Source organism: Parus major, chromosome 5 (assembly GCF_001522545.3).
Source record: "Parus major isolate Abel chromosome 5, Parus_major1.1, whole genome shotgun sequence".
NCBI classification, from domain to species: domain Eukaryota; kingdom Metazoa; phylum Chordata; class Aves; order Passeriformes; family Paridae; genus Parus; species Parus major.
This window is the reverse complement of record NC_031774.1, coordinates 8,942,734-8,965,550: the sequence shown is the minus strand read 5'-3', so window position 1 is coordinate 8,965,550 and position 22,817 is coordinate 8,942,734. Positions and strand designations below refer to the sequence as shown.

General features: G+C 40.0%; 1 protein-coding gene across 2 annotated transcripts in view; it reads right to left on the bottom strand.

Moving 5' to 3' along the window:
- The window catches only part of USP47 (ubiquitin specific peptidase 47), a 53,785-nt gene that overhangs the window by 2,005 nt on the left and 28,963 nt on the right, over positions 1-22,817 (bottom strand). For both annotated transcript variants that reach the window (XM_015630765.2, XM_033515408.1), the window contains exons 9-27: positions 17,965-18,060; positions 17,722-17,874; positions 16,170-16,337; positions 15,072-15,203; positions 14,294-14,370; positions 13,911-13,966; positions 13,265-13,377; positions 12,283-12,387; positions 11,078-11,285; positions 10,563-10,678; positions 9,536-9,655; positions 7,543-8,329; positions 5,738-5,913; positions 5,496-5,576; positions 4,390-4,505; positions 3,562-3,680; positions 1,946-2,076; positions 578-625; positions 357-487 (exon numbers count right to left, since the gene is read on the bottom strand). In XM_015630765.2, the coding sequence (XP_015486251.2) occupies positions 357-487; positions 578-625; positions 1,946-2,076; positions 3,562-3,680; positions 4,390-4,505; positions 5,496-5,576; positions 5,738-5,913; positions 7,543-8,329; positions 9,536-9,655; positions 10,563-10,678; positions 11,078-11,285; positions 12,283-12,387; positions 13,265-13,377; positions 13,911-13,966; positions 14,294-14,370; positions 15,072-15,203; positions 16,170-16,337; positions 17,722-17,874; positions 17,965-18,060 (2,933 nt within the window). The remainder of the gene's footprint in view (positions 1-356; positions 488-577; positions 626-1,945; positions 2,077-3,561; positions 3,681-4,389; positions 4,506-5,495; positions 5,577-5,737; positions 5,914-7,542; positions 8,330-9,535; positions 9,656-10,562; positions 10,679-11,077; positions 11,286-12,282; positions 12,388-13,264; positions 13,378-13,910; positions 13,967-14,293; positions 14,371-15,071; positions 15,204-16,169; positions 16,338-17,721; positions 17,875-17,964; positions 18,061-22,817) is intronic.

The following is a 22,817-nucleotide window of genomic DNA, read 5'->3' as shown; positions in this document are numbered from 1 at the left end:
AACTCAGATAGTAAAATCCTTGCTCTCCAAAACCTACAGCAAGGCTCTCACTAACTTCATGTGGGATATGGTTCTATTTTAAGAAATTAAATCCAGATACACACTCAAGCATAGCAACTAACTTTAATTTCAGTGGTTTGGGAGGGAGGATTGAGTAAAAAGGTGCAGTGCCCATTTTCTTAATTAATATTTAGGCTTTTAGGAAGCTGAGGAGCACAAATATTTCAGCTGAACACTTTAAACCTTTTCTTTAAGGTAACAAAGAGTATTTTATGTTCCTGTCCATTACATCACCCCACAAATGTTAACCACAGGTTTTTTTGGCATGGTTGATTATACTGTAATGAAATACTTACCTATAAAATATTACTGCACCATCATCACAAATGTACAGGGGCCAGACATTCAATGTAGATACTTTTGGATTCCAGTCCAAGTCTTGATGAATCTCTAGTATGGAAATGTCACATGGAAAGGTTCCTCTACCCTGAAAAAAGCCATTACTTACTGAATGCAGTAAACTCATCATCACACACCTGTGCCATTCAAAGGTAAAAATACACAAAATCTTACTTACCTTTGCAAATTCAATGTTTTCTAAGGGTATTCCACTTATTTCACTTAGCTGTGGAGAGAAATGGTGGATTTAATACTATTCCAAAGCAACATTACACAGTGTTTACTAAAGTCACCAGCTGCCAAATGGAGAATTATCTGCAAGTCCTCCAGTGGACAAAAGCACAGTGACAAGGACAAATTCTTGACATTTCTGGAGTTACCAGTGTGTGTCACAAGTGATGCTTGCTGTGACAGCATTTCACCACACTTCTCTTAATACTGAAGGGGAGACAAAAAAAAAGTTTATAGAAACAATTAATTAATTGATACAAAGATACAAAGAGACCAAGTGCCTCATGTTAAAGCCTGTGTGACAGGGAAGGTGCTATCCAGTCAACCTGAGAGCAGGCACAGCTGAAAGTATTCCTGTCTGAGACCCACCTCCACACATCTGCACCTCCTAGCAGAACTACAAAAACAAAATTGCTCCCTGCACATCAATTCTTAAGGCAAGAAAACAAGGGCAGCCAACTCTTTCTTCAGATACAAGTGAGGAGGAATTCTTGACTGCATGCAAGAACCTGGAGTCATAACTTCATTTCTCCCTGAGGAATGCAGGAAAGCAGCCACAGCTTAACCTGTGGAAAACACAAAGCCAGCCTGTGGACTAACACCCTACACTTTATCAATTCTCAGGGTCACTGACACCAGCATTTTCACTGGCCTCAACACCCAAGGTGGCATCCTAACAATTGGGCATTGCCACATATAAATAAACCTTTCTCCAAGTGTGGAGCCCTGTGTTACACTGGATTAACAGAACAGTCTCAACAGGAGACACTCCTCCTCCAGATTTCTGCTGGCATGACACAGCTCTGCTCACCTGCTAGAGTAAAACCAATCTGTACCACAGCCATACCTCTACCCAAACAAAACACAGTTCAACCTACTTGATACAGCAACACCACTCCTCAGCAACAGCTCTCAAATTCAAAATGAGGAGGCTGAAAGGTTTGGGACTTTGGAATAACAAAACATTAGCTTGAAAAAACACCAAGAGGCAACAACTTAGCTTTTCTCTCAAGTGTGTTTTTTGAGGTTAAGGGACACAAGTACAATTAAGCTGCTTGAACTTCAAGAGGTGACTTTTTTTTGCATGTATTCACTTGAGAACTTTCAGACCAGACCATGATGTGAAACTAAGAGAAGCAAAGTTGGTAATTCGTGTGGTTTGGTAATGGGATGGGACAGGTTATCAGCTCCTGGGGAAAAATAAACACCATGCAACAAGATTTTTGGAGCTATGACATCCTTGTGCTTCCCAGCAGAGAACATCAATAAGGCTCTTGGTCATCACAAGAAGCTTGCATCACGTTACATGTTTTACCTTCTCTTTTAATTCTTCCACACTGCTGCTTTCTAGTACAACTTCCTGGAAAGAATCTAATTTCATCTCTGATGGCCTCCATCGTCTCGATAGAACAGCAAGTTGTGACATGGATTTCATCTTTTCTACTCCTAGCAAAGAAAGAGAAATTTCTTGTATTAACATCACAATATATCCTGTTTTAAATTAGGGTTTGTCCATAACTTAAAGATACTCTGATATGGAAGACTGCCCTAGAGATACATGCACAAATTTAGTAGCCCAGTGGGCTGCAAGCAGTTCACTTGTAAAAAAGTGGAAGAGGAATGGACTATGAGCCAGCTGAAGTTTTCTGTTATCAGCTCTTTTTAAGGAAATTTTCATGGGCAGATTCTCCTTGAACCAGAGGGCAGTTTTCACAAGGCCCAGCTCAGATCCATCCATCCATCCATCCATCCATCCACCCACCCAAGATCTATCCACCTAACCAGAGGCTGACTCCAGACCCAGCATCTGCATGACACCTTCCTCTGGTATTTATTCATCTCCTTCACTTCCTTTACCAAAATAAACTCTTTTCTTTTAATTTCTAGATCTTCTAGAAATCTTGCAATCTTCCTTCCACCCCTCACCTTCATGAGTTTTAGTATGTGCTGCCTCCAGCCTTTCCATACCTTGTTCCAGGTTCCAGAGCTGTCTCTGGCTGATGGAGAATACTGTTTACATTACAATTAGATAAGCAGAAGCAATATCAAAGGGCTGATTTTATTTTTATGTTTACTTACTCTATAATTTTATCATATAGCACGCAGAACATGTGGCTTAGACATTTATGTCTTCACACTACATGCCTGTTTTGCAGGAAACTGTAGCAGAACACATGGAAACCCTGTAATCTACAGTGTGTCTGGGAGTTAGGTGGGCTGCAGTGTCTAAAGCTGTCACTCCAAGACCTACTCACAACAGAAACAGCACAGCAATTACCTAAATCTAATAAAAATAATCTAATAAAAATGTAAAGTTTGAACTGCAGTGGGAGCTGATACATATGTCCATAGGAATCTGCAGGCCTCCTGAATCATTTCAGGTTCATTTCAAATTTTGATACCTCCATTGGCACAATTCTGTTAAAACTGAAAATACCAGAATTGAAGAGAGCTGCTGAAATACTCAAGGAACAGCTAAGTGAGGCTTCTTAAACCAGGTATGCCTGGCAAGAAAATTCCTGAGTGAATGGAATTCACATTCTTCATCAATACATTAACAGCAGTATCTGTTAATCTAGAGGCCAAAGAGCATGGCCTACGTTTCTTACCCTTAAATTATACTTTTCCATTCAGAATCCAAGTTTTAAGTGTATATGCAAGGCTTAAGAAATGGCATCATTTAAATGATATTTAAGCAGAATTTCAGAAACATTCTGCTCTCTAATATTTGATTCCAAAATTGCTTTGAGGAACAAAAGTTTCTGATCCAAATTCCTTTGTGACAGAAGTGTTTTCTCAAACCTGTCTGAAAACTACTAAATGACTGAACTGCTGTGCTGACTTACAATTCTACAAATGCATTATGTACCTGCACTCACACATTTCAGCTACCTAGTCATCACCAATATTAATCCAAAAATAAATCATTACCATCAAGTATTTCTAAGAAGACTTCCCAGTTGCTGGAAATATTGATATCTTCTTCATAGATATGATAATCCAGAAACACAGTGCCTGGATTCTTCCAGGTTTTCTTCCGTAGGCGAAACCTATAAATACATCACAAAAGCCCCAGTGAGTTTCTATCTGCTCATCAACACTTAGCACTGCCAGAGACCAAAAGTGAGTTTTTCCTGACAAAGATGAAATCCTCCAACTCATTGATTCAAGGCATGGTGAAGTTTAACAGGAAGAAGCTGAATGTTCTGAAACAGTCCTGACAGCAGGGTGTCACTGCTGGCTTAGTGCTGAATCATTCATAAACACAAGGGAAACGAGTCTGTGTTCCACTTGTTCAGTGCAGGAAATATGTAGGGATTTACAGGAAGAAAACTCTTTCCTAATTAGGGATTACCCAATTATGGTAAAGGGCAGACAGCCCAGATCAGTGCTGTACACACACGATGATGCTGCACAAGCAGTTTGCTGCAGTCATCTCTGCTGGGCTTGCATGTAGAGAGCAGGGGGCTGTTTAAACAACTGATTGACTTCATGTTCCCCTTTCTGAAGGAAATCATCATTAGAGAGATCTAAAGCTGCAGACATGCTGCACACAGGCAATTCTATGTAAATATTATCCCCTATAGAATTCATTCTGTGTGAGATGAAAACCAAGAATTGCTGAGTTAGTGTTTATATTCACAAACAGATCCAAAGACCACAGCAACTTATTTCTGCTTCTTTCATTACTTTCTTTCTTTCTCCACAAGAGGAAAGAAATCCCCAAATCCATTTTAAAATGTATTTAATCAGGTTTACCTGTCAATTGTCAAATCTAGGCCACATTGCTCTCGAAGCTGAGGAAGCAGCTCCTCTTTGGACTGTCGGACAGTCATTCCTTTAGCAAAAACTGCATCTAGGAGAAACTTGCATGGCTGTCAACATAAATAGAAAGAGACTGAAGACAGAATTCTTTTGAACACCAAACTGTACCTTTGTTTATGCTTTGTGACCAGCCCCATCCAAGGATCAGTAGAAGGCTTCTCATTAACAATTCCAGAAGGCAATGAATTCGTTAAAATGGGTGTAATTAATTTAGTGTAACAGCAGCCCGGTGGCAGAGCACTGCAACCCTCTGCCTGCCTGTGCAGAAATACAAACACTGCCTGTGCTGTGCTGCTAACTGCTACCATTACATTCACATTCCACACAACAGCAAAGGAGCTTTTTAATTAAATAAGCCACATCATCATAAAAATGCCATTTTCTTGGCTTTTACGGATCAGATGCAACTCCAAAACTCCATGGAAGTTGCTTTTAAATTTATCTTATTCCCTGCTTAGCAGTTCAGCTTAGTCTCTTATCCATTATTAATACATATTCTGCAGTTTTGTCCAAGAAATAAAATTAAAGTGCATACAAAGTCAACTTCTAAAGACTGCAATGTGTCCAGTCTATAGAACCACTTCTGTATTTTTCATGTCCCAGAAGATGTAACAAGCTTATGAGCTGCTTTACTTTTGTTTCAGGCTTGCCTTACCCAGATAACCCCCCTGAGAAGCACTGACTGCAGCACAAGGCATGGGATGAATTAGATCAGCTCAGCATCACTGACAAGCAGAGTTTCTTCTTTGGACAGAATGCTATGTGACTGTCATGCACTCAGGGAAAACAAAGAAACAATTCACTTCTCCTCCATTTACACTACAGAAATAAAGACACTTGAGAGATAGTGTAAATCACATTCCAATTGCTTACTTGGAACAGAAATCATCTCAACTCCCTTTCTAAATCCAGAAAAACATGCAGGGAAATGTGAAGAAAAGAAGGAGCTTCACTTTCTTCCAAAAGATTTCAAAGCAAAACCTTGGCCAAGACAATGTTAATATTTTCATGAATCAGTCTTGAAACATTCATTGCCTTACCTCAGGCTCATTTACCAAGAGCTGATAGACTTTAACTCTGTATTCACCCTTCTTAAGGGCTCTTCCAAGTCTAATAGTTATCTAGGATGCAAAAAGAATATCTGTTAGAACTGGTATCAAATCAAAATTGTATTTTGTAAAAAGCTACCAAGACAAAAAATGATTATTTCAACTGTTGTAAATTAACTTTATCTATATTGTACCAATATACTTTCAGTGATTCAAAATAACTTGTACACAACCTTATTGTCATCAGAAAATGATGAAAGGGTCTCATTCAGCCGAACGCTCTCGAACTCTTGGTTGCTGGCATAGACTCGAAAGACTTTGAAGAGGGAAGATGGAACTCCAACAAAAGGCTCCAAGTGCTGTTTGAAGGCAGACAGTGTAATTCTTTTGTCAACATGCACCATCAGCCCTAAGCAGAAATAAAGACAAGAATGGTATGAAACACCTTGCCACCACTCTCACGTGCAGCTTCCATCAATTCCAAGCCAGCACTTGCAGGGAAACAGTCCTGAAAAGCCTTCATTATGGCTAATGGCTACATTTCCATTCTGGCTAATGATGCTATCATGACCTTTGGAAGCTTGCCTGGATTTGAGGGGTTTATGGGCAGCTGTTTCTGGGGGACACAGCAGGTCCAAGCTGCCCTGGTGTGCACTCAGAGGCACAGAGCAGCAAACCTTGTCTGTTCAGAGAACAGAATTCCATGGAGCAACTGCAGATAATCCTCCTGCAGCTTTCCCTGCCTCAAGGGAGAGGGAAGTGCTTTGGTGCTGGGACAGGCACAGGCCACCCAAGCCCTTCTGCTTTCCTTCCTGGCTTTCAGCATTAAAAGGTTAATTCTGTGCTCTGGAAGGCCACAGGGTATCACAAGACAAGCTCAAATCCAGATTAAGGGACTTTTTCAGGGAGTAATGTTGTAACTAAGGAAAAACTGTAGTAACATGAAATTCTGGAAAGTTAAAGGAAGAGTTTATCTTTAGAAATTGTCTTTCTTAATACGTGTAATTTGTACTACACTACAAACCATGTTGTGATTCTATAACATCATGACACTCTAGAATAAACCACTCAGAATATTGCAGTGAACAAATAAATTATTTGAATGATACTGAAAACAAATAAAAGCTTTCACCCTCAGGATAATCATTTATACAGTGTACTATGATAGCATCAAAATTACTGCAAACAAATAATTCCTGAATCCAACCAGACCTGACAAAACAAAACAGGGAAAAATGAAAGCACTTCAGAATTAGCCCCAAAGAAAGACCATTCTAAGCTAAAGGAGTAATTTTATCAAAGCTTTGGTAAATGCAAATCAGTTTCTCTGTGAGAAATTCTTCTTTATCTATTACAATCATTCAGCATTGACGTGAAAGCCTTTGCCTATGAAAATATTTATCTTACATCCTGCTATTCTTTAATTATTATTCTGTTAGCTATAAAGCACATGCAGGTGCATAGCATTGTTGAAATTATTTATTTTTATGACAATTATATGCCACTTAGGCTCTTATACTGAACTTATGAACTTAAGTTTCATGTCAGCCATATGCCTCACTGTATTTCATTTTTAGTGAATGAAATTGTCAATATGGAGTATATTGAAATTTTCTTTATAGTCAAATGACACGGGCTTCTCAGTTTTGTTAGTGGAAATGGTAACAGAAATAGGCTGTTTTAACCACATTAACTAAGTGCATTCTGAAACAGGTGAATCAGCAGCAGCAGCAGATGCAGCTATGATCCTTTCACTGGCAGACAACCCGGCTTGCTCTCCAGAGAACACTGTCAATACACCTAAGTAGATGTTTTCTTAGAAACAAAAGAGCAAGACACTTTTCACATATGCAATCACTTATTAAAAGATGAAAATTAGGGTAGATTTTTGCTGAACACCACATCCTGTCTGCACTTTCATTAGCTTTAATTTGACATTATAATTGAGTTTTTCAATACTGCCATTTTTAGCACAGCATATGAATTAAGTAGTAAAACCCACAGAATTATTTTAAGGCACTTAAAAAAGAATACATACATTTCTGCCCTTCTCCTGAACCCTCCTCTGCAGTGTAGGGCTCTGATTTAAAGTACATATACTGTGCCTCTCCTCTGCTCTTGCCACTCTCGTCGTATTCACTGTCTGTTCCAGAATCCTCCTCTGCCGTGTCCCAGGTTTCCTTCTTGCCCTGGTTGGCTTTTGATCGCCTGCTGCTCGTGATGCTGTGGGAATCCAGGCCGTTGGCCAGGGGCAGGGGGGCATTGTCCACGTTGCACAGAGTGTCACTGCTGTGGCTGGAGCTGAGGATGTCACTGTCCACAGAACTCGTGCTCCTGTCGTTATTGACGTCCGAGTCCGAGCGCTCCTCCGACTGCAGATTCTCTGCATCAGAAATCTGAATTTGGTTGTCGAGTTCTCTGTTTTCTGCTGATGCTGAAGAGTCTATTTCATTTAAAGGTGATTCAATGTTTTCAAAATCACTGGCTTCTGTGCTTTTGCTGCTGTCTCCGTTATCTCCCTCCTGCTGCTGCTGCTGTTGCTGCAGGGACAAGCTTTTAAGTTTTTCAGTGCTTTCTTCCAAAATTGCCTCTACAGATTTCATATTGCCTACAGGTCCTTTTACTCTTTCACAAGGTTCATCCAAGCTGGCTGCAGCGGCAGCAGATTTGTGGTGGAGGGCCCGCCTGAGCTGGGAGGCAGGAGCCTGCTCTGGCAGTGCAATGTACAGTCTGATGGTGTTGGCGTGGCGGTCCAGCAGCTTCCAGAGCTGCGAGTCTGCGTACGGCACGTGACGGTCCAGGGACTCCGAGCTCTCAATGAACACCTGAACACAACACAAGGCTTGTACCATGGACTGCTGTTAAAGAAAGGCAACTACAGCAAACTCAGCACTGAGCACACATTACAAACACTGCCATCAAGAAACAGCACCTTTCGTCAAATTGTTAAAGTACATGCTTAGAAAAAGACAGACTGAGGAGAATAACAATGATTTCACTTTTCCTTGTTTTCATAACCATGTTAAGACTGGAGTGGACTGCAAGCAGACTGCCCAGCTGCAGGAAACACATTCAGAAGTGGATTCATACATGTGTGCACCTTTCACCTGTCCACAGCACTGCTATGGGAGCAGTGAGCCCCACCTCTGCAGCAGACTGGCTTTATCTTCTAGCACAGTGTCACAAGGAAGTTTTAAATGTATACATGTGTCAAATTAAACATCTCTCTTCCCTTTGTCAAAGGGCTCCCTGAGACACTGGTTGAGCAAGGCCCCATAACAACTGAGTAACAACGCAGTGCCATTGTTTTGTTCAGCTGTGAGCCATCAAAGCCTTCCTTCAGCTTTCCTCATCAAGATTTAACATGGAGCTTCAACTTCAGAGACTGAGGATGTGCAAAATGTGCTAAAAGATGTGCTATTTCTACTGCAGCAAAAAAGGGCAATGTATACATTTAAAATGTTTAAGTTATTTGAGTACTAAGTTACTCTTTTTCTGAATGCATTACACAATTATTATTGGAAATACTTATTAGAAATCTTTTTTGAAAAAATAATGTAAATTGAATTGTCCAGGGGGAATCTTCATAGTGAAAACTACTGAATTTAAGATAGAAACCCACCAAAAACTTGCTTTTATTTTTGTTATTTGTTTTTTAATTACTTTAATAGTGAGAGCAGGTAGAGTTGCTCAGGTGGTTTAGCAAACACATCCAGCAGGCTTCACAGCAATATATCAATCTTTGTTCCCTAAGAATGCTTGACTTTTAACAGTCTTCATCATAATGCTGTTAAGCTCAGCATCACCTGAAGCAGACAACAGCCAGGTGTCTGATTCTCAATCCACTCTGTCCTATGTACCACCCTGGGTTTCACAGCCAGCCTGGAACATTGATCAGCACCACTGCACCAGGCAGAGCAGAATACAGGACAGCTATCCATTAGCAATTCTGGGCATACTTCCACACCTTTTACAGCACAACAGTGAGCACAAACACGAAAAGTGACCAATTCAAAAAGCAGAGCATGTACCTTGTTGCTCCTAAAAAAGCCTTCAGCTTTCAGAGTCTTGCTGGCCACGTTCAGCAGGCGCAGGTCATTGTAGCAGCGCTCCAACACCACCCGCATGGTGTCAGCAGGCACGTGTGTGGCCTAAAGCAGACATGGACAGGAGTAACATGTGCATCACACATACCCTCAAAACTGAGAGGAGCTTCATTTCTGGCTTCATTCACAGGGAGAGGAGCAGGCTTGTTTATCACCTTCGAAATTGCAAGAGAACATGGGGCAAACCCCCCAAACGTGTCCAGTCCCAGTGCCTCCCCTCCACCCTTTAATATGTAGCAAGTGTTAGTTTTTCCAAAAGGTCAGATGATAAAATGGCCTGGCTTTGCAGAGAACTGGAAAGTCATTTATGACAATGGCCTTACCTTTAATGTATGAACCAACTGAAAATTAAAAATATTCTCTAACAGCAGATTTTGCACAGTGTTCACTTCATTCTTTGTTAGACTGAACTCAAGCTGCTGGAATCTTATTTTATAACAAATATTATGAAGTTACACCAACCACTGAATTCTTTTACACAGAAATGAGCAAATGCCATCTCTGTCTTCCAATGCAATGGAAGCAGTAACATCCCTTGGTTTAAAGCCATGTAAAAATCAATTTGCATCTTAGTAATGAGAGGCTGCTGGGATGAAAAGGAGAGATTGCACAAAGAAGGTGGACAGCTTTGGATGTTAGGTTTCAAGTACTAAAGCTGGGGGAAGTTACACTTCAGTTCAGTAGTGTGGTAACAGTTCACTAGCTCTGACACCAGCTGGACTCTGCTCAGTGAGGTGGTTACAGACACTAACTCTGGGTGGAAGCTGCTTTCAGCAGGAGGGAGCAGGTGGATAAACCCAACTGTAGCATCTAACTGACCCTGCTGGACAGGACTCACTGCATCATCTGCAAAAGGTGCAGGCTCTCACTTCAGGTATGTCAATTATGACACATTTCACAGTCACAACGAATGAGAACTCTTTAATACAAGTCCTAAAGGGCTGTAAATTACCTTTGAAATTAGCTGCTTAAACTCTGAAACTGTCTGATTCAAATAAGCTCGTACACTTATTGGAGGAGCAACAGATTCAGCCTTCAGGTCGACTACGTGAACCTTTACCATGACCTCTGCAGGGAGGAGAAAAAAGAAAACCAAGTCACAGGTATACACAGAGAAAATTCAACAGGCAAAGAAAAAGTACATATGATTGTCTGATGGAATAATTAAGGAGTTGTATTAAATACAAACAGTAAGAATGTGAATAGCAGTCCAATTTCAGAATAACATCTTCCGATCAAATTTAATGCCAAAAAAAAAACCTTCCAGTTTGACAGATTTTAATATACCTTAAACCTGCTTCAACTAGAAGCAAGTCAGCAGCACAGCACATTATGTAGTTCTGAATATTGACTGTAAAATCTAGGTTTTCTTTCAACACCTCATACTGAAGCTGTTTTACAGTGCTTGTGCCATCACACAATGCAGACAAGGATAAACTAAAAGCATTTAGTAATGACGTGTCTTACCACCAGGTTTATAGCACTGGAAAACTTGGTCAGGCCTTCTTGTTTCCAGCAGTAAGTCAAACATGTAGGTTGACTTGACCCCTCCCAGTAACAAGCCCATGGGGGTATCCTCCTCTCCCTCGTACGAGCGCTCCAGGTAGTCGTGGAACTCATCGTATTTGACGAGGCGGCAGCAGTCCAGGGGAACAGCCTCCTCCAAATCCATCAACTGCAACACACACACAGCCCCCACACATTACCAACTGCCTAGCTGGCAGCTCTGAACTCACAAGCTGGAAATACCCCACTCTCTGTACATCCAGGAATCCCTCCAATTCACAACAGTCAATTTGCTTTAGAAAACACATCATGGGTATTTTATACACATGCAATGTGTATACATGTTCCCAAATTCAAATAGAAGCCTGCATGAAAATGCAGCAAAGAAAGAATTTTGTAAAGCATGTACACAGGCACATGAAGACAGGTCCCAGAAGTACTCTCAGAGGAATACACTGCCTTTCACTTGTACCTGATAGCATCTTAGAGGCCCGAGGGTGTCACATCCATTAATTACTCTCTGAGCACGTCAAGGGGATGTTAGCATATCCCAAATCTGTGAGTGCCTTGCTGGTGCTCTCCCAGCCAAAAACATGTATGGCAAGGATCAAAGAGTACAAACAGGTGAGCAAGAACTGATGTCTTCAGCTCCCACCTGTCTGTGGAAGGCAGAGATCAACAGATGCCTCAGTGTTCACTCCTGTCACTGAATTAGCTCCCCAGGAAGATTCTCAACAACTCTCTTATTACATATCTAATACAAGCTGTTTACTGCAACACAAGTAAGTATTCAGAATTCTTTCCATTTGCTGAGGCCATGGTGAGTCTAACAGCAGCTCTCACCACCTGATTTAAAAATAAGGGTGTGCCAGATTATGCTGCCTTTTACAAGGGCAGGCTGCATCACTCCTACCAGCAATCAGCTGATGGCTACTGGCAGAAAACTTAGCCAATAATGGCAAACTAGAACACCTTAAATAAACAAACAAACAAAAAAATAGAACTAAAAAAACCATCATCCAAGACTTCCCAAGAACCAGCCCCCAAACAACCCCAGAGCCAAGCCCTCTCAAACACTCCCACTGTGTTACAAATTCAAAATCTGAAGACACCCAACAGAAAACACTACATCAGACAATTTAACTATCCTGTTATGCATGGCATACCTTGTAAGCTATTTCCACAGCTTCTCTCAGTGTTCTGTCCTTATGAACCTCCAGTTTGTTCTCCATCGTTATTTGCTTTGTAGGATGCATGCAGAATAATTTAATCTATGAAACACAAAAGGAAGAAAAATGATCATGGAGGCATTTCAAAAGTCTTTCCATTTAAGCTGAAAATCCCATATTCAAGCAGTCCAGTATGAAATACACCTTCAGCCCTGCTTCAGCTGTGGGATGGTTTCCTTTCAGCTGGTTACACAACTGCAGACTGAAAATGTCAAAGGCACACAAGGTGTGCATCTGAATCTTTGTCCCAGCTAGGGTTCAGCTTCTATAACCAGAACATCTTGTAGCCATAGGCAGTGAGCAAGTGCCCCAAAGCAAAAGCACATATGAACAATGAATGTGACATTCCTCTTTCACATAGAGAGTTACACATTTTGCAATGAGAAGACTTCCTCATAAAATAATCACTTGATTCATAGATAGAGCAGCTGACTGCCATGCTTATAAAGGCACTGAGGTCCTGTTTTGTTTGCTACTATTGAATCTAGGGCTGGAAAAAATTCTGCTCTTTCTGCCAAGTAACTTTAGAATTAGTTTAAGAAACAACATTGCACAAAGTCAAGGTCACAATATGAAAAGATTTAACAGTACAAAACACTTAACATGCAGCATTACATACTCTTTGGAAGTCATTTTGCTGAACATAAGTGATGCCAGATTAACTAGTTTTGTTTTGGTTTTAATACCAATTCAAATCCACATGCAAGACATGAATTCAACAAAAATGTCTGGTGAATACCTCTAACAGACGCCTGCAGTATGTACAGGTTTCCAACAGGTGTGCAATTCATTTAAAAGAATTGTTAGTGCAAACACTTATCACAAAGGAGTCCTTGTATTGCAGTAAAAAGCCACTGTTTACTGGAGAAACATTTCCCACTAGCAATGCATTGTTACTCAGTCCAGCAGAAATTCTAACCTTGCACGTGTTGCGTTCAATTTCACGTTGCCTCTTTTCTTGTTCTTCTAATTCTCTCTCTTTCTGTACCAATTGTTTAATGTGCTCTGGATATTCATGTGCCTCAAGAAACTCTGCCAGTAAAAACAAAGCAATAGTTTAAAAAAATACAGTTTTTCCACAGCAGGCAACCCTTTAGGCATTACAGGTATATTTGAGTTATCTTTCTTGCCTTTTCACCCCTTTCTTTTTTCCACACAAACTTCCCACTATACTATGCCCTGTTCTCTTTTTCATTATTTAAATTAAACTGAAGTCAGCCTTTTATTCCCCTTACTTATGTTATCAGCAACACAAGAAAGTGAGAGTAGCAAGAGGTTCCAATACCAGTATGCAAAGCTTTACTGTAGTAAAGAAATACACTACAGCTGATGACTGCACTTGATCCTGTTTTTATAAATGCAAATACTCTTCTAGGAAGTGAATTAGTTGATAATGAAAGTCTCAGGATGTCATTCATACTGTGATAAAATTAATATTGCACTTCATGCAGATCAGTGTACTTTATGACACTGTTCCATAACAAGAAACTAAACCACAACAGGCACCACTTAAGTTTAAAAAAAACAAAAACAACAACTTCTGCAAACACAGCAGTTGAACTTACTTGCATTTCTTGTTGGGTCTTTCAGTCTGTATATCAGCATGTAAGCATTTGTGGAGCTGGGGGAAGAGAAGAGACAGCTGAATTTATCACTCAGGGGACAATATTGGCTTCAGAGGCTGCTCTGGTTTATCTTTCAGTAAGAAGCTATCTCATAGCTCAGTAATGCACTAACCAAGATGGATTTCCAAAAACAAATATCATTATTTTAATATCATTATACATTAATTTAATGATCTGAAACAGCAGGCAGGGTAGTTCTTACAACTATCTGAAGCATCTGCTATTAACTTTAGGGTAACATGTTAGGCACATGCACCTTGGCCAGTCATTTGAGTACCCTAAAACACCACCAGAAAGAAAAGTAACATTACAGTACTACTAACCTAGCAAAAGCACTGGAATAATAGCCTCTGCTTCCAGAAGATCCTCCATATGTTTTCTTAATATCTTCCTGAGTTATCTAACAAAAAATCAATGTAATGATTATTTGAGAATCTTGCAAACTGAGATGCATTTATTCTCACTAGGAAACATGGCATTATACAACAAGCTATATTAATAATTCCAACTTTAAAAATATTTATTTGCTGACTTCCAAAAACAATTTCCAAGTGATTTGCTTCTCCATTTTACAAAGAATGCAAACATACTTATTTAGTTTTTAGAGCAGGTGCTTCTTAGAGGAAAAGATACAGGTTCCTGATTGCAATAGCAGCTATGGATGATAGCTGCAACACCTCTGTCAGCAGCACAGGTTTAGCAGCACAGGCTGGGCTGTAACAGATCTGCAAACATTTCTCGAAGCAAGAAATGCCCTTCCATGTACAGAAGGCAAAATTCTAAATCCAGCCTGGTTTGTACATGTATAAAGGCTTCGTTAGGAACCACCCCACCATCACTGCCCAGGAGAAACACTCCTTTCCCCACCACACAAAAACACATAGATAAATAAAAAGAACCTCCAAACCCCAAGAAAACAGTTAAGCTAATGAGTGAGACATATGTACATGGCAGGACACCATGATGAGAGGATGAAATCAAGGCAACACTTGAAATGCATATAATGAAGCTGGTTTTATGGGCAGCTAAATGGAAAACTACAAAACAGAAACCTATTGGTCCATTTATGAGTGAAAACATAACCAAAAATCCTATTTTTACCTTGCTAACATGCTGATCATTAAAGCTGTACCACTGATCATCACTAAAAGATTTTATACAGGCATAGTAATGGCCACCAGCAGCACTTCCAGAATGAACCATGACAGAAAAGAGCTCATACAGTAAAGAACTCTGTGGAGAGAAGAAAAAGGTGTGATATGGATCCACTGAAGAAAAGTTAAGCAAATGGCAATTTTAAAAAGTTGTAAAACAAGGACACAAACCTAGGTATGTAAATAGTTGGATGCAAAGAGTGGATTTGTTTAATAGAAATTAATTTATGCAACAGGCACTGTACAAAACCAGAGCTCTGCTGAACTTTATCCAGGAGTTTGTAGCTACAAAGCTTAGGTCTATTTGCCATCATCCTTCTCCACACTTGCTGTCATACCCTTTTTTTTTCATAGATAAATGGATGGAAATGCAGGGCACTAAGCACGTGCCTTCAGTGCTGTGTATAAATTAAAAACTAAAACTGAACCATTCTGACTCACAAGTGTTATAAGGATATTTTTAGACTATGCAGAAGAAAGACTGTATGTTCTCAGCATATCTCACATCCATTATTAAGATAACCAAAGCAAAAGGCTTGGCTTGACAGCTTGTTTGCCTTGAAAACAAGTAGTATGAAATAACTGGCCTAAGCTACTGTCAACACTTGGACATTGCATTACAGAAACATTAAAATATTCTGCTCTTGTTCCAGTCAAGTGACTGGAATTAACTTTTTCATCATTTCCAACTAAGACTGACAGGATTCAGAACATATACCAAAAAGTGGGATGGTGGAGAAAATCTGAAGAGCCAAAGTGAGAACACTTGTGTTTGGAGACAGTTTAATAAATAAAGGAAACAAAAACCAATTAATAGTGCAGTGATGCACAGGCATTACTGAGCACCTCCCCCAGCAGACCAATGGCCAGCCAGCCTCTGAGCAACACAGCTTTGGAAAGGCCCCAGCTTTTCCTGCTGAGCACGATGGTGCACAGCAGGGAACCTGGCATGGAATATCCTGGGGGTGAATCCAGGGCAGCCTTGCCAGCTGTGCCCCTCCCTGCAGCCTGCTGCCCACCCCTCCAACACCCAGTGCTCTCATACCTTTTCACTGCCAGCTTTAGAGATCCTCTCTGCTGCACTATTGCTTTCAAGGCAGATTCCTTCATCAACTCCATCATCGTTAGAAAAATCATTGCTCATCTGATCACTGTGACAACTGCCTTCATTTTCAGCTCCACTATCAGTGCAACTCTCCGTCTGAGGGGATTTCTTAAAAATAAACATACACACTAACTTATGCAACATTCAAAGTTCAATGGAACAAGAAATAACAGTGTCTGTGAAATTAAAAAATCCACTCTATGAAACAACTAAATTCATCAAAAAAACTAGAGACCTCTACAATTCAGCACCAAGAACAGAAATGCTGGTGTCTTCAGCCCAGTTCTTCAGTACTCCTGGGCTCTGTGTGCAACTGAAGGGTAATTAGCAGCTTTCAGACTTGGCAAGGTTATATTGGTTATTAAATTCATCTATTCCATGCACCAGCTATCCCAATTCAGTTCCTGGAAGTCTGATACCAAACAATGAATCTGTTGTAGCAAGGCCCTGTTAATCAGAACTGATTGAAAATATTTTCTATCACAATCAAAGCCTTTTTCTTCCATTTCCACTCACTGTCACTGGACTGAGTCAAGGTATTACAGTATGACTGATGAGTGTTCTGTCAGCTTAACAGCACAGTGTCACCAACACTGTGAATTGCAGCTCACTCACTATATTCATCTCTTACCTGATCCTCTTGATTCTGGATAATTGTTTTGATTTTCTGACAGTTGTTAATTTTATCTGAGTTCTATTCTCCCAGATCAAGCTTTGCTGTAATTGATGCCCCCTGCCCAGTGACACTTTGAGAGTACCAAATTGTCTACATGGCATCTTTCCTAAGGGTTTGCAGAGAGCCAGAGAAGCCTCCCCATATGCACACCCAGGCAGTATTTCTCTTATACCAGTGCAAGCCAACAGATGTTTCCAGGAATGAAATTAGAGGATTTACTTTGGTCTTCAATGCAGAATGCACAGAAAATACTTCCTGGTGAATCTAACTGCACAATGTGAATTTTGGTCAAAACCCAAAAAGTAAAAAACCAGAAGATGGATGGGAAAAAAAAATAAATTTAAAATCTTATGTCTAGAGTGTATACTACATGGTGATTCAGAGGGAAGGAATTTGTTACTAATGATTTCTGGACTAACTGCACTATTCAGTTTTGAAACTTTACATCACCTCTTATGACCAACACGATTCAGACATAAGTTTCAGATAAATCTTCCATTCTGGAATTGCAGTATTTATATGCAGAAGCCCTGAGACTCATGTCTTTAAATCTGTCAAGTGAAGATGTAGATCTGAAACAGCTTCTTTGTGGAAGCAGGAACCCCAACTACAGAGAACATGTTTTGTGTGCAATATTCAAATAAATAACTATATAAATCAATCCACATGGACAGATTTAAAATCTTCATGTTTAGCACTAGCATGGCTAAAGAACATTTTATGTAGATGAATAATGGTGTTAAAATGGGACTGGAATTTTGATTTTCTTAATGACAAACTTGAAGGAACTCAAATGCTCTTCTCTGAAAGCTTTACCTCATCTTCCACATCAATAAAGACACTCATGTCCAGCTCCTCTGGGAAAGTCATGCGATCATTGAGTTTAATTCTGTGCATTGTGGTGTAATCAAAGTCAAATCTCTTCAGCTGTAACGTCAGCAGGTATGGAAAGTGCAAGAACCGCAGACCCTAAATGAAACAAGGACAAGATTGCACCCCTGTTATCAGGATTGAGATTTATTGGAAGTAATTTTTGTAAATTATTTCATCAGTCTTTACCTTCCTTGCATCACATTTCTTCTTACATCGTTCACAAAAGTACTGGTTTGGGCCATCAAGGATCTCAGGCTGAATGAAAGCATGCAGTGCTTCTTCCTAAGAATAAAAACATGTTAACCCATTTTTAAAGAGTGTTTACTATGCAGGTATAAATTTACAATGAGATTGCAAACACATACAAATACTTCACTTAAATCCACCACCAAAATTTGATTGCCAAACTTTGGTATAGACACAATATTCAGGTAAACATGACCAGAAATCAACCTGCCTACCCAGCCCGAGGTAAACAGTAAAACCACAATTACTGTTAATTGCATCTTGTTCAGTGTTTGATGAATCCCAATTGTCTTTGGTTTAACAGTTACATTTACTCCTGTTACCTTGCACATCACATTTTGTCATGTCTGTAGAGTCATCTGCTGTGAAAATGAGCTTATTTTTAAACCCTGCCTTGTGTCCTTGTTCTCCCAGAATTTTGAGATGGTTCTTCTGCATTTTTAAAGGAGTTTTTCTCAAGAGATCCAATCTGCTATTTACAGGGGGGAACAGGAAGTGGCAGGAAAAAAATGTTACTCAGTTTGTCAGTGCCCTGCATGAAGACAGCCTTAGTCCTGTTCTACCAAGGGTCTTAGGAAACTACATTTGAAGATCCTATTTTTAAGTGAAAGCTGGGGAAAGGACAGAGGGAACTGTATTTAAGTTTTGCTCCCAAAGGAGTGAGAATCAGATATGGCCATCTCCTATAATGACAGAAGTAGCTGCCTAGCTAAACCTTATGAGGCAACTAAGCAATACCTGGAATTTTGTCTTCTGACAGTTGCCTGGTTTGGGGTAGTTCAAAAAACCCCAAAAGTTCTGTCACTAATGCTTACACCCAGGACTTCAGTGATTTCTACTTTGCTCCTCACTACAGCAAACAATACTTAAAATACAACCAAAATGATCATTATTCCTCTCCCTAATGCAATTTGCAGCAATGACACTGCACATCAAGGTGTAAATGCTTGAGAACAAAATTGTTCAAACAGAATTCACTAAGAATATCGAGATGGGTTCATTGAAGACTTTTACCCAGAGATTTCCAAAGTTATATAACTATAACCCAGCTGGCTTGGGAGCCAATAGGCTCTGGGTTTCTGAACTCCAAGTGGAAGCCAGAAGCTCTCTGTTCACCCACAGAGGTGAAAACAAACACAACTTGCAATAACATCTTTAAAATCATCATCTGTTAGTGAAGGGCTGTGGCTGTTCCCCTGAAGTCTGAGTAAGTCAGAAGGGGCTTGACTGGGCAGAGTTAAAGATTGGTATCTAAAGTGTGTTGCTTGGCAAATCCCACTTTGGGAACAAATCAAGGATATGCCAAGTCCTTCACAAAAGCCCCCAATTCTTCCATTCTCCTTTCTTTCCAAGAACAGAGGCAAGCAGCAAGAACAATAAAGCAAATACTTTACAAAAGCTCTGTTGCTGCTCTAGGAGAAAGGACTTTTTTACAGGACTCTATTCCAGGTGACAATTAGTCACTGATTAAAGACCTGCCAAAGTCCACACAACAACTGTACAGTGAAGGCACTCATCTCAACTCCCCATTTTCTGAGCCAGCCAGAAAGGCCTTGGAACATCCCCAAAATCACAGCTCTTGGGCAGAGAATCTCCAGATATGTGAAAACCTTTCAGAGTCTGAACTGAACTGCTCTCTATGTCTTTTCTTCCGAAATACTACAAGGCCAAGTTGCTTTTTACTCCAGGGCCACACAGACAGCTGATGTTAGATTATGTACTGAAATGTGAGGAATCTCATTCTAAAATGTAAGCAAAAAGACTGACTTTTCTTAAAAAGAAAGCAGAAGAAATGCATTGCTGTATTTTGACTAGTATTCAGAACTATTTCAGTGAAAGCAAAAAAGTTAATGGCCAACACAGAAAACATGAATCAGAAAACATCACATAATGACATCATAATCACAGTGACAGAACTCTCTTGTGAGCCAAATGCCAATTAAGGCAAGAAAAATATATTTCAAGGGTAAGAAAAACGTTGCAGCTCATGTATCAACATGAATATAAATGGGAATATATGAAGGATGGGACATAAATGATTGTGTAATGCTTATGCAGACTCCTGTGATGTGCAATTTAACAAGGAAACACCCTACACATTTTTACATAAGGCAAGAAGTGATGATGCTTTAGAGCCCTGGGAAGGCCATGAAGCATTATTACAGCACTCTTGAGGTTTCACTGCTTACCACACAGGGTGAGCTGTGCTTTGAAAGGCCTCATTGAAGCCTGGCACCTCCACCACTTTTGAGCTATACAAATAGCCATGTATTTTTCCATGCTTGGGTAATGACCACTGCTGTTCCCCAGGCTGACTTTTGCCTCCTACACAATCTTTACACCAAGGCTGGTTCTGCTGACGAGGAGTTTTCTCGGTACAATTCCTATTCTGGTGCAGTTCAGTGCTCTCTGCTCTGACAGTTTGCTCAGCAAAAGCAGGGACAAAGCTGCCAAAAGCCTGTCACAGCTCACACCCCTGCCCTGCAGTGCCACCAGAAGCCAGTGCTCCCTTAGGAGTTACCCTCAGAGCAGCACTGTATCTACCCTTGGAGTTACTGAGCATTTCCTAAATCCCCTGCACACACACTTCAAAATAAAACATAAGTGATCAAGCCAGAGATCAGGATGACAAAAGCTATCTAAACTTCTTTCTAGTTCCAAGAATCAAAAGAACAATACAGGCTGAAAAAAAGATCATCTGATCCTAATCTCTTGCTCGAATCAGGTCCAACTTCAAGCATATTGCTGAGAGCCTTGTCCAGCCAAGTTCTGAGTGTACCCAGTTTTTAATATTCTGAGATCTCCATCACTTAGCACACTAAAATGCTGTAACAATTCAACCTAATTATTGTCTGGCTCAGGAGAGGCACTGCAGAGAACCTTCCCTCCATAAAAATGCATTATGGTCTCATCACTAGTTTGACAGGTGCCATACTGCAAGCATGTGTAAATCTGTAAAACCTCTGAATAGGAGCAGCAGGACCTTTATAAAAACTTCCACACCAAATGGCATTTAGACAAACTGCTCTTGGAAAAAGCTAGAAACTAACTGCCACTTCAGGTTTTCAGAGCTCATCACTTTTCCTCTGTTCAAAGAGTATGTTCAATGAAAAATACAAGACCTTGGTACTGATCTAACTTTAAAAACAAAAAGGAATTATCACCCCATCTATATTCTACTTTCAACAGTTTGGCAGGGACACCACAAAGGTCACTCACATAAAGTTTAAATTAATTTCTGCCCTAAGAAGGACTACTTGTACAGAGTTACACTCTCAAAAGAAAAGCTATGGTACAAAAGATCTTGAAAACTAACAACACTTAACAAAACACAACTGTATTTACTTGGATCATTATTAGTTTTCTGGTGTTACAAGTCAACTCTCACTGTATTCCAGTAACATAATTTCAGCATCACTGCTAGTTCCTAGTTGTATCTACCTTTCCCTTCTGCTGTTCATCCTGCAGAACATTTTCTTTTACTGCAAAACATTTCAGCTTATGCCTAGTGCTGTTAAATTCAGGCACCTAAACAAAAGACATTAGTACCTACAAAACTCAGAATGTAAACTGTTGCTCCTGTTTACCTCCCTGAAATAAGCCAAATGTTTTTATGCCTAGATTTCTGCTGACCTCAAGAAAAGCCTGATTCAGGGGGTTTTTGTCACCATACCCTTGAACAGTGCAGATTACACAAGCACTTTTTCAGAAAGCATATTGAGTTACACGCTGACAACATCTCAATGCCCCAGGGCTGCCCTAGTGAGTTTGAGGCTATGCTACATGGAGTTGGGGATCACAAAAATTCCAAATGCAAACCTTAAAACCACACTGAACAATTTCAGAATTAGTTCACAGTAGGAAATAAAGACAGCATGACATTATCCTCCCCAGTTCTTCAATGTCCCATTGTGTTGAGAGGTAATACACACATCAATTAATGCAACATTTCAACTCTCTGCATTTCTTTGGTGGCACACAATGTCAAACAGTGGGATAATGCTCTTCAAATGGCATTCTCCAAATTAACCTTACAGAAGGTTCCATCCACTCTCTCTTATTCAAAAGTAATGGAAAATCACTTACCTCTAACTAGAGTTCTTTGAAGGTAGTATCCTCCTTAGATCCCCTATCTTGGGTTGTGTCGCCTGCTGCAAGTTCCCTCAGGAGCTGACTAGCAAGGTGTAAAAATTTTACATTCCCTTCCATAAGCCCTATTAGCGCATGTGTGAAGTTTGGCATCTCTCAGACCCTTCTGCCTGCACCTACTAAATCTCATCATCTATGGATCAATGGAGGATACTACCTTCAGAGAATTCCATTTAGAAACAGGCGATTTTTCCCTTCTCCAAAAGCAAGTATCCTCCATATCTCCCCACTGCTGAAGACTACAGAACTAAAAATGACATCTGCTATTGATCATACATATGCAGGGAGGAGAATCAATTGAATGGAATCAGAGTAGGAATTGAAAAAGCTCAAAAATTGAAGCATCAATACAAGTTGCAACCATGTAAGTTTGCGTAACAAAAATCTTTAAACTGTTTTCCTCAAAGCAGTAAACCCAGTAAATGCTGACTGAAAGGAAAAATATCAAATACTATTAAAAGTAATCTGATATTTAAATCCTTATTCATTCAAGTTTTCTGTTTTTACAAACAGACAAAGTCTTTTTTTAGCATTGCACCACAGACTTGTCCACTGAAGAAAAAAATTCTCCATTTGAGACACAAATGGACATTGACTCGTTGAGATGAACAATGCATTGTTAAATGCAGAATCAAACTACGTGA